This window comes from Branchiostoma floridae, chromosome 16 (assembly GCF_000003815.2).
Source record: "Branchiostoma floridae strain S238N-H82 chromosome 16, Bfl_VNyyK, whole genome shotgun sequence".
NCBI lineage: Eukaryota > Metazoa > Chordata > Leptocardii > Amphioxiformes > Branchiostomatidae > Branchiostoma > Branchiostoma floridae.
The window spans coordinates 3763448-3777761 of NC_049994.1; the positions used below are offsets into that span (position 1 = coordinate 3763448).

General features: G+C 41.5%; 1 protein-coding gene across 1 annotated transcript; it reads right to left on the reverse strand.

Annotated features, from left to right (window-relative positions):
* Positions 1-324: 324 nt before the first annotated feature.
* LOC118403482 lies at positions 325-8678 on the reverse strand. Its single transcript, XM_035802205.1, has 9 exons — positions 8460-8678; positions 7857-7947; positions 6205-6340; positions 4939-5133; positions 4671-4770; positions 3414-3573; positions 2484-2735; positions 1739-1946; positions 325-928 (listed from the first exon to the last, which is right to left on the reverse strand). The coding sequence occupies exons 1-9, from the start codon at positions 8636-8638 to the stop codon at positions 711-713; spliced, it is 1539 nt and encodes a 512-aa protein (XP_035658098.1). The 5' UTR covers positions 8639-8678; the 3' UTR covers positions 325-710.
* Between the last annotated feature and the right edge of the window lie 5636 nt (positions 8679-14314).

Below are 14314 nucleotides of genomic sequence, written 5' to 3' on the forward strand. Positions count from 1 at the left end.
TTATATTTTTGTTGACTAACTACTAAACTTTGCCTGGAAGGATATCTTTTCTTTTGCGTTCGTTTGTATGTATGTTTGTGTTTGTGTGTGTGTGTGTGTGTGTGTGTTGATGACCTACTCATGGATAAAATACACAACGCAAAATGTCGATCACAAACAATTGTTTACTTTAATTCTTTATTTAAAAAAAAACGACTAGAGTTTACGATCGCAAACATTCGGCAAGATATCTTCTTAAGAATTCAGATATAAAAAAAAGCAAGTTGTGGTGCTGTTTCATCTGTTTATCATAACGACATATTGACAGTTTTCCATAATTATTGCATGTATTTTATATTTTTAGCGAAATAAAACTGCATTGAGAAAAATATGATACTGTTTTAAAAGAACCAACAGTTGGGTCCTGAAAATCTGGTCCTTTTAACTTATAATCGGTACACTATGCCTTTCATCGATTATAACAATACTAATACATCATTGCCGTAGATTTTGAGTTTTTTCTAATTTCTTGAAGTGATCTAGTTACACCAGTCTATATAGAACCATGTACATAGTATATCCGCTCAAGTTGCTACCAACTTGTTCACCGCACATTAGATATAATGACAAAAGGAGCGGCCATGAAAAACGACAACAAATAACAGTTTTTAAGCACTTAGCTTAATTAGAGAGAAGATGCACCGGTGCTATTCGACAATTTCAGACGGATTCTATGACTTCAAACAGTTGCCAACATTGACAAGTTCAAAGCCGGAGTTTTCGTACAGGTAGTCCATGAGAAAAGCGGAGATCATGTAGCTGTCTAGATGGTCACTGTCCAGACTGAGAATCCCTCCGTCAGAGATGCGCTCATACAGGATACGGAGTGCCTTGGGTGTCCTCTCCACGTCTCTGTACTTGTAGTAGTTGTCTTCCGTTAGCAGTGTTCCTGAAGGGGTGACGCCACAATTACAATTTTCCCCAGGAATATATGTTATCCAACGGGAAATTTGCAGAAAGAAATGTGCTATTATCTCATGAATCAAAAGTTCATACCATACAAACTTACCTCAAATGATAGCCTCTTCAATTCATTTCCAATAATTTCTATACGGCTAGTCTTGAGATATACCCCCTAATCAGAGCCCTTGGATTGACCCGTTTGGCTCAAAACAGATAGCTGGCGACGATGCCACTATTTTAGGGGGGTGCAAAATCCCCCGAGATTGAGAAAGGTCATTCTATTTACAACTAATTCAACAAGTTTAGGTCTTTCCTACCGCAACCACTCCAAAAATTAAAAAATGCCCAGATTTCACTTAAAATCCCAGAAGAAGCAATGGTTTGATCACGTTGGCTTACTCTCCAAGCAGAGGTTGGTTGGAAAGACTGTGACATGTACATTTCTACCATATATCTTCTGTTTTCTGGTGGGGATTGTTGACAGAAAACGAAAGATATTGTGGATGAAGGTCACAATATTTCCCACCAACCTCTGTTTGGAGAGTACTGCTTTCCGTCCTTCCCATCCATCGTCTAATCAGATCCCCCCTCCTGTCATGAAAGGTAAAGAATCATTAGCCAATCACGTTGCCTGTTGACCGTCATCGGCGACGTGATTGGCTGACGATGGCTGGCAAACGCTATTAAACGCAGCGGGAATGACAGATTGCAGTCAAGTACGCCAGGCCTGTTGCTACCTTTGCTTACAATACAAGGGATGTGCGTGGCGTGGAAATATGGATGACACCATACTAACCCATGTTCGGAGGAAACTTGGTTGTCGGTTGAACGATCCGCAACCCTCTTTTCTTCGCGACGTCTTTCACTCGTCCCGACAGACCATCAGGATAGTAGTAGGCTGCTTGTAGTCCGACTTCTTTCATCCGCTGTACGGCCGACATTAAACTCATCCGCATCACGTTTGCGTTCTGAAGGATCCAGTGATCTGCCGGAAATGGTGCGTTCTGAAAGGACGTTTTTAAAAGAAAATTAGTACATTTAGAGCATAGCTATGATGTAATCCGAAGTTGTGTATTTCTACTGAAGCTCTCCTGATACTTCCGAAAATAGTTTCATCAGGTTGGTAGAATAAAGGATAATCCATTCTTCTCCACAACATGTAGGTACTCACTTGGCTTACGTTCAATGTCTCTCAGACACCTTCCTCGGAGCTTCTAACTGGAGTTCTGGAGAACCGGGACAAGGGGGGATACAAGCTTACCCGCCTTTGGGATTGTTTTCTCGCCGCAAAAGCGCCATCTACATCGGCTACATCAAAGTAGAAGTCTGGATAAGGAAGTCCACCCCAGTGATGAACCGGGACGAAGGGGGTTACAAGCTCAGCAATGTTCCGGATACTGTTCTCGCCGCAAAAGCGCCACCTACACCGGCTACATATAGCTGCGAGAAGCAGAACTCCAGTTAAAAGCTCTGAGGAAGATGATTCACAGACATCGAAACGTCATCAGGTGAGAAAAAAATGGTTGCGTAAAAGAACATACCTCTCGTATTCCTATGGTATATCTTTCAGCCCACTTGGTGATCAGCTCCGGATGCCCCTGCACGAAGTCCCCGTAGACGAAGAGTGTGACCGGCATGTTGCTGGGGTGGGCCCGTATAGTCTCCACCAGCTTGTGGGCTGCCTTCCTGTTCATCCCGACCTGAACCGCCAGGGACAGGCGGGCCGGACCGCCAGGAGAGCGGGAACAGTTGGAGTAGACCTCTCCAGCAACTCCGGGGGTGTCTCCAGGGATCTGATTACAAATTAAACCAACATTGGGTGAATACTCCCCTATCTTAAAGTGAACCTTACCTATTTCCAATCGCTTCCCTTCTCTTTGAGTCCAGCCAATCACGTCGCCGCCTACAGTCAAGAAGCGATGTGATTGGCTGGTAGCTTTCGTTAAGCAACATGATGGAGTGTATCTGATTGGCTAATGGCTGATCCGCGCTTATGCAACAAGAAGGGATTATTGCAAGGTAAATTTTCGCGCAGTCGTATAGGCCAAACTGTCAGCCTACTTCTTCTGAGGACGTTAGGATAAATGACAAGTGAGGTACCTTTGGTAAAAGTGCCTGTAAAATATTTTTATGTTAGGACTTTGAAGGTGTGTGTAAGGGTTTTTAACCTTCAATTGTGTTGAAAAAACACAGACTTTTAGCCATGTGTTGTACATGTAGTTGCAGAAGGCTCTAGAAGTTTAGATTTTTCATTTCTCTTGGAGGTAGTGAGCAGAGGTCAAAGGTCACTTTTTTTGGTCGAGATCTGACCACGTTCTACCGTATAAAATATTTTAATTAGTTACCTGACAGGAGAGGGTGTTTCAAGTCACAGTACCTTACCATCAGATGTGTTTTTTTTTTGTTTTTTTTTTTAAATTCAATTCAGGGCTGTGGAAAGAAGATATGACTTCTATAATTGTTGCACTTACGTCGACTTTGTGGAGGTCTTCCATGTCTTGGTATCTTTTGTGCTCCCCCGCCCAATCCAGCATTTTGATGCCATGGGTTTTCATGGTGTCCCGAAGTTTCTGCTTTCTTCCTCTCGACCATCCAGGTACAGCGGCCCAGCTGTGGAACTCACCATAAAACCTGAAATGTTGGGATATAATTAAGAAGAACTTGAAGGATACAGTGTATGGCAACTTGTACATACAATACATACAGAACAGTTTATCTACATGAGTTACAAGTATCTAAAAATGTAAGAAACTATTCTATTTTACACATGGCATGTAGTATTAACAATCAGGCTAGCATTATGTGCTGGTTCAGGACAGTATAATATTGTCTCGTTTTTAAACGAGTTATATATAAATATATGATGCAACTATTGGGATGTTTCATTGACACACCAGTCCTCTGCAACGTTGGTGAGTCATGGCTACACCCACTCAGATATGTCACATCTTAAGAGCTACCCTTTTAAGGCTTGCTACAATGTTATTTGTAGATAGCATGAACATTTATTTTGGCTCATAATAGAAGTTTGCTGGCCCCTTTTTTTACTGCGCAGTCGAGCTGCTAAAAATCGTCCGAAGCCCGCAAAATCGTTAGGACGTCGGTCGTTCTTCCGCCGAAAAAGACGATTTAGAGCTCGCAAACACGTCGACCTAGCTTTAAGTTAATTCTTGATCTGTAAAGAGGCTTAAGGCCCCCTTCACAAATCAAGAATTTAGCTCGGCCGACGTGTTGGCGAGCAGTTTGCGATCGGCCGACGTTCGCGGGTCCTTAGAAGCTACGCTTAAATTCAGCGAGGCCGCGGCTACGATTTTCGAACATTTTATGAGATTTTTGGATTAGCCTTTTGAAAAATTCCTGTTAATATAATGATCATTTTAGTGTGCCCGTCCACCGCACTCATGTCTTACTTATTTCCCAAAACTCAGAAATTATAATTGTTCAAAATATTGGCTTTTCACCAGGTTAGTCGATTCAAACTACAATGTCCAAGAGATTCTACCATCTCATGGAAAAGATATGATCATTAGTGCTTGATAGACGTCGCCTGAGTCCCGTCCAATTTGTGATTTTTTTTTAGCGAAAAGTACGGTCGACACTCAGGCGGTTTTGAAATACGGCGAACTATTTCCTAACATCGGCCGAAAAGAAAACGGCCGTCGTCGCTTAAATTCCGACGAAGGCTTTATAGTAAGACGTAAAAGGACATGACAAGTCAAATCACGCACTTGTCTATCCACTTGAAGGTGCCTTCTTTGATCATCTTCTCCACGATTGGGTACTCAGCTCCTTCAACATCAAGTTTGAAAATGACGTAGTCTTCCAGTGCTGAACAAAAAATAATGGTACTTTTTGTGCAAAATACTACCTACAAGAAAGAAGATTTTAAAAGCCAACAAATCATATACATGTCGTGTGTCAGTAGAAGCGGTATTATTTCGTCGGTGTCTATGGAAAATACACGTAATCTTAAACAAGAGTTCAAAGATCTCATACCTGTGTTTTTCTGTATCCACGTGGAAAGATCCACCATCGGTATGACGTTTTGCACACCGAATCGTCTGCCGCTTTTTTCATTATTTTTCTCCGAATTAGACACGTAGATCGCTCCACCTCCCCACTGCATGTCTTTGCCTCTGACTTTCCCTTTGTCTGGTTTCCACGCCGACTCGGCGTAGGCAGAAATGTTTCCTGTGAGGGCATAAAAAAAGTCAAAAAATAATTTTCTTCTTTTTTCTAGGTTACTTGATTTTTCGTAATTCGTGGACAAATTTTCTTCTATTCAGAATTTCAAGAAAGAATAAGAACTGAAAATTGAAGATTCTTTTAACAGTGATTCTTAAAACAAGGAATTATTTCTTAATTTTCTTGAGTTAAGAAATGATTTCTTGGAGAGATTTTCACTCCTAGAATTTTCTAGAAATCTAAGTTTAATTTTCTTGTTTTTAGGCTTGACAAGATTTTTTTCTTGTCATTTCTAGGAAAATATTAGAATTTTTAGAGCTTGTAAGAATGATAATATCAGTTTAAGAAAAACGCTGTAAGAAATTATTACTTAAGAAAAAATTCTTAACTCGTGGACAAATTTTTTTCTTAAATTAAGAAAGCTTTCTTGTTTTAAGAATTTTTTCTGATTATAAGAAGAAACAAGTAAGATGAAAAATGGAATTTTTCTTGTAGTGTACATATAGTCCCTTAGCTTTTATGCCGTAGGGAACTAGTGGGTTACGCCAAATTGCAAAATCTCAAGCAACTGGATATGAGTTTCGAAACATTCAGACGTTTCAGATAACATTTGTCAGTCACATTGAAAAGATCTTGTTGGAGAGCTAAATATGACAAAAAGTACAATCCCACCCTGAATGGGAAAGAAGGCTGAAACTTGCCGGCACTTGGGATTTAACGCAACATTACCCCCCCCCCCCCCCCCCATGTTATCTTCAACGTCTGTTTCCAAAATCGTACTTCTATGAAAACAGCAAATGAAACGTCCCATATTTTCTTTTCCATTTTCCTTCTGCAATTGGATAAACCATCATGTATTAAAAACCCTATCTGCCCTTATACTTACTGAAATGAAAACTGTCTAAAGAAGCGAAAAGAAGAATTGAACCTGTATAGCACAAAGGAGTTAACCTTCTTTTATCACTGTTATTTTACTTCTACTTTTATTTTTTTTTTATCACCTTGACTTTTTTTCTTGAAGGAAAACTTCTGAAGGCATTTTAACAGTAACAAAAGGGTTAAAAGTGAAATACTGACCATCTTGAGCCGACACGGCGACTGGACAGTGGAGAACATGGTTGGAGTAGGACGCAAAGTAAGGTGCCAGCCTCGCATCCAGCTCAAATGAGTGGATAGTGTAGTCTTTCCCTTCGGGGTAGGTCTCCCGAAATAACTGCACATAACATGTAACATTAGGTCCTTGTTATTGAGCTGTTTTCTTCAGATATTAAAGGTTACATTTCATTTTTACCTCCATAAAAAGATGACATAGTTTAGTGTCTTTATGTGTTTGTGTATGTGTTAATGGCACCTCATATGAGGATGAACTGAACTGAACTGTATGTGTTGTATGAATGGTGTGTGTGTGTGTGTGTGTGTGTGTGTGTGTGTGTGCATGTGTGTGTGTGTGTTATCAGTTCGTGGTTTGTGTGTGTTGTGTTTTGTTTGTGTAACACACACAAACACACGCGCGCGCGCGAGTCCGTATATTGAAATCAACATGGCCTTATTATACTAAACTAGAGTTCGGGGACCTCATACCTCCATGAAATATTTATTGCTTTTTTGTGGATGGTATGTATGTTTATGGTCGGTTGTATTTGAGAGTAATGGTTATAAATGTTATGGGAAAGAAGTGGTGTATTCATTTAATGACACAGAGAATGTCCATCTGATAAGTAATTATTAAAATGTGACACTTAATTGTGTAATGTGCGTTTAAGAGGTCGACGGCATATGGTAGCGTGATGTTCCTGAAGCGTGATGTTTGGCATTTAACTGTCTAAGGTTGTCAGCATTATGAGGTTATACTATGTGCCTCAGAGCGGTGTGGTGGGAGGAAGTTGGGAAAGTTAGAAAGAAGAAGGGATTTGGCAAACTTTAGTCCGAGATCTTTACGTCTTACCTGCAGAAGTATGCAATTTATAGAAATTAATAGTTGATCAGCATTTATAATAACGATCTCCTACTATTACAATGTGTTCCACAATAGGACCTTGATAAATGTAAGAACATATACAGATATCATTCATGCAAATAAGGGCCTAATTTGCATAATCAATGCAAAGTGTGATAATTACAATGCATCTTAGTTTTTCATACTGCCACATATCTATGATGTTAATATGGTTAAGGGCAGCTTTACTTATTGACCTGAAGGCACATACAGACATAGAATTACAAAATGTAGGTACAGTGAAGTTTTAGTTTGAACTTACTGCTGGCTGGTTATTTTTCAAACCACAGTTGAAGGGCTCGTTTGGATTCAGAGCCCTGATTCACTTATGCCCAGACTGTCATTAATCACAGCAGCTGCCTGGCGGCAACTGTTAGCTGCTGGCTACATGGCCCACGGGTGATTAATTACCTGACCTACATACGTCACCTTGCCCCGGGACATGCCTGTTCCAATATCTTGCACATATAGGGGTGATTTCTGATATCATTACATCGATTATAATGACAGATACGGCACCCAAAATCTCATCGATTCGAGCTTTCATCACACCCCACCAACACAACAAGTATGAAACCAATCCATCCAGCCATTCTTGAGTAATCTTCTACACAGACAGAGACACATAACAGAAAATATAACCTCCATTCCATGACATTTCATGGAGGTAAACATGAATTTGTGGCGAATCCTGTTTTTTTTTTAGCCAGAAAGAAATATCCTTTTTACTTACCTGAACAGTAGAAGCAACATTAGCTCCGCAGTCCAGAAGTATCTTCTTTGGCCCAACTTCCCTCTGTAACTCCGGAGCTCCTGCCCTAGATCTAGAATATCATTTATTAAACATTGAAACTTCAAAATGCAGTATCCTAACTCCACGCATGCTTGTGAAGCAAAAAAAAAGGCTGAGTACACATTTGACGCGACACTGGTGAAGTTAGTATAGTTACTGTTACTTACCGAACATAATCATGAGACAAGATGTGGCATTGCACTGCCTCGATGTAACCTTGTGGTAGGGGGACATTGGTGCTAGTGGAAGCATGCAATGCAGTATCCTAAACCCACGCATGCTTGCAATGTGATGCAAAAAAAAAGGCTGAGTACAAATTTGACGCGACACTGGTGAGAGTTACTGTTACTTACCGAACATAATCATGTGACAAGATGTGGCGTTGCACTGCCTCGATGTAACCTTGTGGTAGGGGGACATTTGTGCTAGTGGAAGTATGCAATGCAGTATCCTAAACCCACGCATGCTTGTGAAGCAAAAAAAAAAGGCTGAGTACAAATTTGACGCGACACTGGTGAAGTTAGTAGAGTTACTGTTACTTACCGAACATAATCATGTGACAAGATGTGGCGTTGCACTGCCTCGATGTAACCCTGTGGTAGGGGGACATTTGTGCTAGTGGAAGTGTAGAAGCTTGGTAACACAGCCAGGCCGTATCCCAAGAATACTCCGAACAGAATAAATAGGGATTTACGTGCCCAGTTGTCCGTTGTGATTCCCATCCTGTGTCCTCTTTTCCTTGTCCAATACGTCGACTAAATTTACTTCACCTGAAAATAGAAAGAATTTCAGAGAATAGTTGTAACTATTTCTTGTAAACAACTTAGTGTTTAATTTAACCGGTCGCATGGTATTGATGAATGTCTGTCAACTTCTTCAGGGCAAATCTGACTGGTTTACATTAGCATAATTTTGCATCTTTAATTATGAAAAATAAACTTAATTACAAAAGATTTTATTTATTTACTGCTGTAATGTAGCAAGAATTTCTCAGAATCTTTATAGATGATTAAATATGTTGTACATCACTTAAAAATTCTTTAATTTTGAATTTTGCCATTTTTGACCCAAAATGTATATTTTGTGTTCCGCAGTGTCATTACAAACCCAACTTAACCGAAATTCAGAATGGGGGGGGGGGGTCATTTTTAAAAGTCTATTTTGGAGTAAGATGATGTTTTGTTATAAGGTTGATATGGAACATTACATGCTTGTATTGGGATGGAGATATGCTGCATTTCCTCACAAGCAAATGTCGGCCTTTCTAGTGTTTTCTCTACCCGGACAAAACAACCCCCCCCCCCCCCCAACTCAGTCAGTCAGTAAGCTGCTGGTTTATATCAACGACTGAAGCATAAAAGAGCAATCTAATGATATCTCCAAAATTTTAAATTTGAAGTTATAGAAATTATATTGAATATTGATGTATTGTCTGTAATGCCTCTAAATGCACGCCCGGAGGCAATAAACTCAACCACTTTGTCAATCGTAGTAGATCTCCCAAATAGTAAACTTGAAGCTATAGAAAGTATGATAAATATTAATGTATTGTGTATAATGTCTCTAAATGCATGCACGGGGACAATAAACAATGGTGAAAAAATAATTAGGTACAAGTAGGGTTTTGTATCTGGCTATTCAATGTAAATGCACCCTCACACTCAGGGTTGACATCGCGGCAAAGCCTAACGATATCACCCCTGACAATTCAGCCAGGGTATTTGGGTATTTGGGGCGTGGCTTCTAACCAACTGTCAGCCTATCGGCTTTTTGTTGTCGAAAACTCGGAAAGGCGCCATATAAGACGACTCATTAATATTCAAGAGCAAGATAACAGTACCGGCGTAACGTTCTTTCAGCATCCAGACGTCTTTATCAGGTACCAAATTTAACATTTGTCGGTTCTGTGGGTATAGGGTAACCACGGCATCACCGTATACATGTACCGACCTAGCATACGAAAAAAAAAACATTACCATCACGCAAAGATATACAGATTTTTGTACACGCCGCGCCGTACGCTGTTTGTTCGAAACTTGCAATCCGGTCGCTGATTGGCCCGCGACAAATCAGGCAAGCTCATTAATATTCATAAGCAGGGCGCCCCAAATACCCAAATACCCTGGCTGAATTGTCAGGGGTGATATCGTTAGGCTTTGCCGCGATGTCAACCCTGAGTGTGAGGGTGTGTAAATGTAAAAGAAGGAAATGACGGGGAGGGCAAATTTCTATCCACACTATACTACAGCAGCTATTTCACTCTTGTTCACATGTACACTTTTTAAAGCAAAGACTTGCATTTTCTTGCATACAATATATCTAGTAGTCATTTTGTTAACCACCTAGTGTGTTGGAGGTATGTGCTTCAAATTCCAGCTCATATGAATTCAACACAATTTGACAGATACGCCATTGTATGATTTGAAGATTAAATGTAAAAGAGGAGTTTTCAAATTGGTAGACGTTTGTTCTTATTTGATACGATGTAGAGTTGTACCTGCAAAGTACACATTCAGCGTCACTTCCTTTATAAATATTCATATCCAGCATTCATTTGGTCGAACCTTCCTAACTTTATAGGAGATTTAGTGAATATAGTACATGGGATTCCAATTATTCGTATTACGCCTTTTTGGATAATTCGGGTAATCGGATAGAATTAGGAAATCCCAAAACATTTGCCATTCATTCTATTGTTTAGAACATCGCAGAATTGGATAACCCACGGTCTCAAACTTCGGGTTTTTGGATAGAATTACGTCAGGTCACACAAATTAAAAATTGGAAAATATGCCTTAAAACTTACAAAATGAGTCCAAAGGTAACTAGTAAATGTATGTATAAAGGCGTAAAGCCATGTAAAGGACCGTAAGAAAGTTACATTCCACAGAAAATCTAGCCGATAGCGCTGTGCTAACAAGTGTTGTATCTAACTTTCGTCAGTATCTAACTTTCGTAATATGCCGAATCCTGGATATCCAGGAATCGTCCTGAGCAGAAGGACGATTCCTGGATATCCAGAAATCGTCGCGAACAGGACGTTTCCTGGATAGACGACGGTGTTTATCCAGAACGTGTACGTGTGGGTGGAGCTTCCTGTTTTCGAGGGCGGAGACTATGCGGAGGGCGGGGGCATGTTGTTTTCGTCAGAAAGCCGCCATCTTTGTATCTCCCGGCAAGAAGATCATGTAGTTTATTCTGTTGATCCTGGTGTTACAGAACTTAAACGAATGTTGATAATGATACTTTGATGTTTACATGTTACTTACGTATCAGGCCCAAAATTCTTTTTGCGTATTATATATATAAATGAATTAACAAATGGCAGTCAAGATGGGATAAAGTTACTGTTGTTTTCCGTATAGCGACACATTCACGGTAACGTGTTAATAGCATCCAGATGGCGTCCCGCGGCTTGAACAGGAGGACACTTCCTGGATATCTGTCGCATCTACTTTTCGGCGGCTCCAGGAATCGTCCAAAAACCTTACGAAAACTAGATATCCAGGATTCGTACTTCCGGTTCCGTCAATCATGGTGATTGACAGTACAGAAAACATTATTATGCACGCCCATGTTTCCATATATGGGTCGACCTCGTGAGACCTCGACAGACTCAAGTTGCGAGAGATTAAAACCCGGAAGTGACCGCTGCGCTCCCCATGATAGGCCGCCATCTGAATGCTACTAACACGTAAATAGAATGTGACGCTACACGAAAAACAACTTCAAACACACAACACATAATATAGTCGTGCGACTGTTATTGTCTATCGTTGTGGACAACGGTTGTCTTTAGACATGCGTTCAGAGTATTACGGGGCACCCGCCGTGCAGGATACCAATGCGGTGCGTGCGTGACCCACAGTGACCGCTTGCTCGCAAATCAAAAATGGCGGGAGAATTCCTTATTTTCGTCAGGCGTTCAGGCCGTTTTCTGGATATCCAGGAATCGTCCTCCTGTTCAGGCCGTTTTCTGGATATCCAGGATTCGTCCTGAGCCTGTTCAAGCCGTTTTCTGGATATCCAGGAAGCGTCCTCCTGTTCAAGCCGTTTCCTGGATATCCAGGATGTGGACCAGGACTTGTGTGACAAAGGGACGCCATCTGGATGCTATTAACACGTTACCGTGATGTGTCGCTATACGGAAAACAACAATAACTTTATCCCATCTTGACTGCCATTTGTTAATTCATTACGCAAAAAGCATTTTGGGCCTGATACGTAAGTAACATGTAAACATCAAAGTATCATTATCAACATTCGTTTATTATAAGTTCTGTAACACCAGGATCAACAGAATAAACTACACGATCTTCTTGCGGGGAGATACAAAGATGGCGGCTTTCTGACGAAAACAACAGGCCCCCGCCCTCCGCATAGTCTCCTCCCTCGAAAACAGGAAGCTCCACCCCCACGTACACGTTTTGGATAAACACCGTCGTCTATCCAGGAAACGTCCTGTTTGCGACGATTTCTGGATATCCAGGAATCGTCCTTCTGCTCAGGACGATTCCTGGATATCCAGGATTCGGCATATTACGAAAGTTAGATACTGACGAAAGTTGGATACAACAATATCCAGCAAACGGCTTGAAGAGGCTCAGGACGAATCCTGGATATCCAGAAAACGGCTTGAACAGGCTCAGGACGAATCCTGGATATCCAGAAAACGGCCTGAACAGGAGGACGATTCCTGGATATCCAGAAAACGGCCTGAACGCCTGACGAAAATAAGGAATTCTCCCGCCATTTTTGATTTGCGAGCAAGCGGTCACTGTGGGTCACGCACGCACCGCAGTGGAATCCTGCACCGCGGGTGTCCCGTAATACTCTGAACGCATGTCTAAAGACAACCGTTCTCCACAACGATAGACAATAACAGTCGCACGACTATATATGTGTTGTGTGTTTGAAGTTGTTTTTCGTGTAGCGTCACATTCTATTTACGTGTTAGTAGCATTCAGATGACGTCCTATCATGGGGAGGGCAGCGGTCACTTCCGGGTTGCAACTTGAGTCTGTCGAGGTCTCACGAGGTCAACCCATATATGGAAACATGGGCGTGCATAATAATGTTTTCTGTCCTGTCAATCACCATGATTGACGGCACCGGAAGTACGAATCCTGGATATCTAGTTTTCGTAAGGTTTTTGGACGATTCCTGGAGCCGCCGAAAAGTAGATGCAACAGCTAGCGTGCGAACATTTGGAGTTAGGCGCCATTTTGTTAGGTTGCCGCAAGGCATGATGGGCGAACGTCATGGGAACGTCAACACGCTTTTGAGTTCATATTTCCCCTTCAGACAACGTCTAAACTTGGTTTACCCTACAAAAATGTGTTTTTTCATATCCACTGTCTCATTAATTGAGCTGATTTCGGCTGCGCTACGTAGATTTACAACAACGCACGTAACGCAACAGGGGTGTGATTTCGCAATGACCTATCTTGCGCATTGAATGGCAGGATATCTCAACCCACGCGCCGCCATTTTAAATGTTTTGAACGTGAATTTTTTCCGTCTTCCACCGCGAAAGACGTAAATTTCAGAGTAATTTGTGGACACAAGTTGTAGACAAGAAGGTGAAGAGTTTATCACTCTCCAATACCGTTGTTTTAACTTAAAATTATGAAAGTAACGTCATATTCTCCGGCATACGAGCGGAGCCATGTTCGTCTTTGTTTTGGTATGCCGCCAAATTGCCGACGCACGGCTGTGCGAGTCAAGCGTACTTTTCCACATGTGCATTTAGCCACTGATTTGAACTCTTTATTAGATCAAGCATCTCACAGAAATCGCACAGTATCGGAACATATGATTAAAGTTTTGTAAACGGAGTTCCGTATCGTTAGAGTGGTAACCTCTATGAGCGTCTGTGTGTTATGTTTGGGTATTGGTTTTCAAAACTACCCCCCTCCCCAACCAATGCCGCTAAAGCTGGTCATATAGCCAACTTCGGACTCTAGAATAGGCCGGATAATTGGATAAAATGCCAAGACAAATGGGGGATCCAATAAAGCGGATTCCCCTGTATTGTGAATTGGGACAAAAGCCTTAGGGAGGAATAACTAGCCAGGGGGGGTGCCACCAGTGCAGCCAGTGTCATTTAATGCCAGGTCTATTTAACTTTCAAGGGCATGCACGTAGACGGCCCTACGTGTTTTCGGGAAAAATAGCTTCTATATGATCAGCCCCCCAGAAGAAATAGGGTTTGCCCCCCCCCCCCCCCCCTCCCCCTCCCCTCCCCTTTCCACTGCTAATAATCCCCGTTACAGGGTTAGTTCCAGTTCAGTTCAGCCTCGGAGAGATGACACCATACATATGGGCTAAGCAGTAATAAAAGAAGAATAGGAGCAGATCTCTGATTTCTCTCACAAAGACAGCTTCTTTGATCCCAA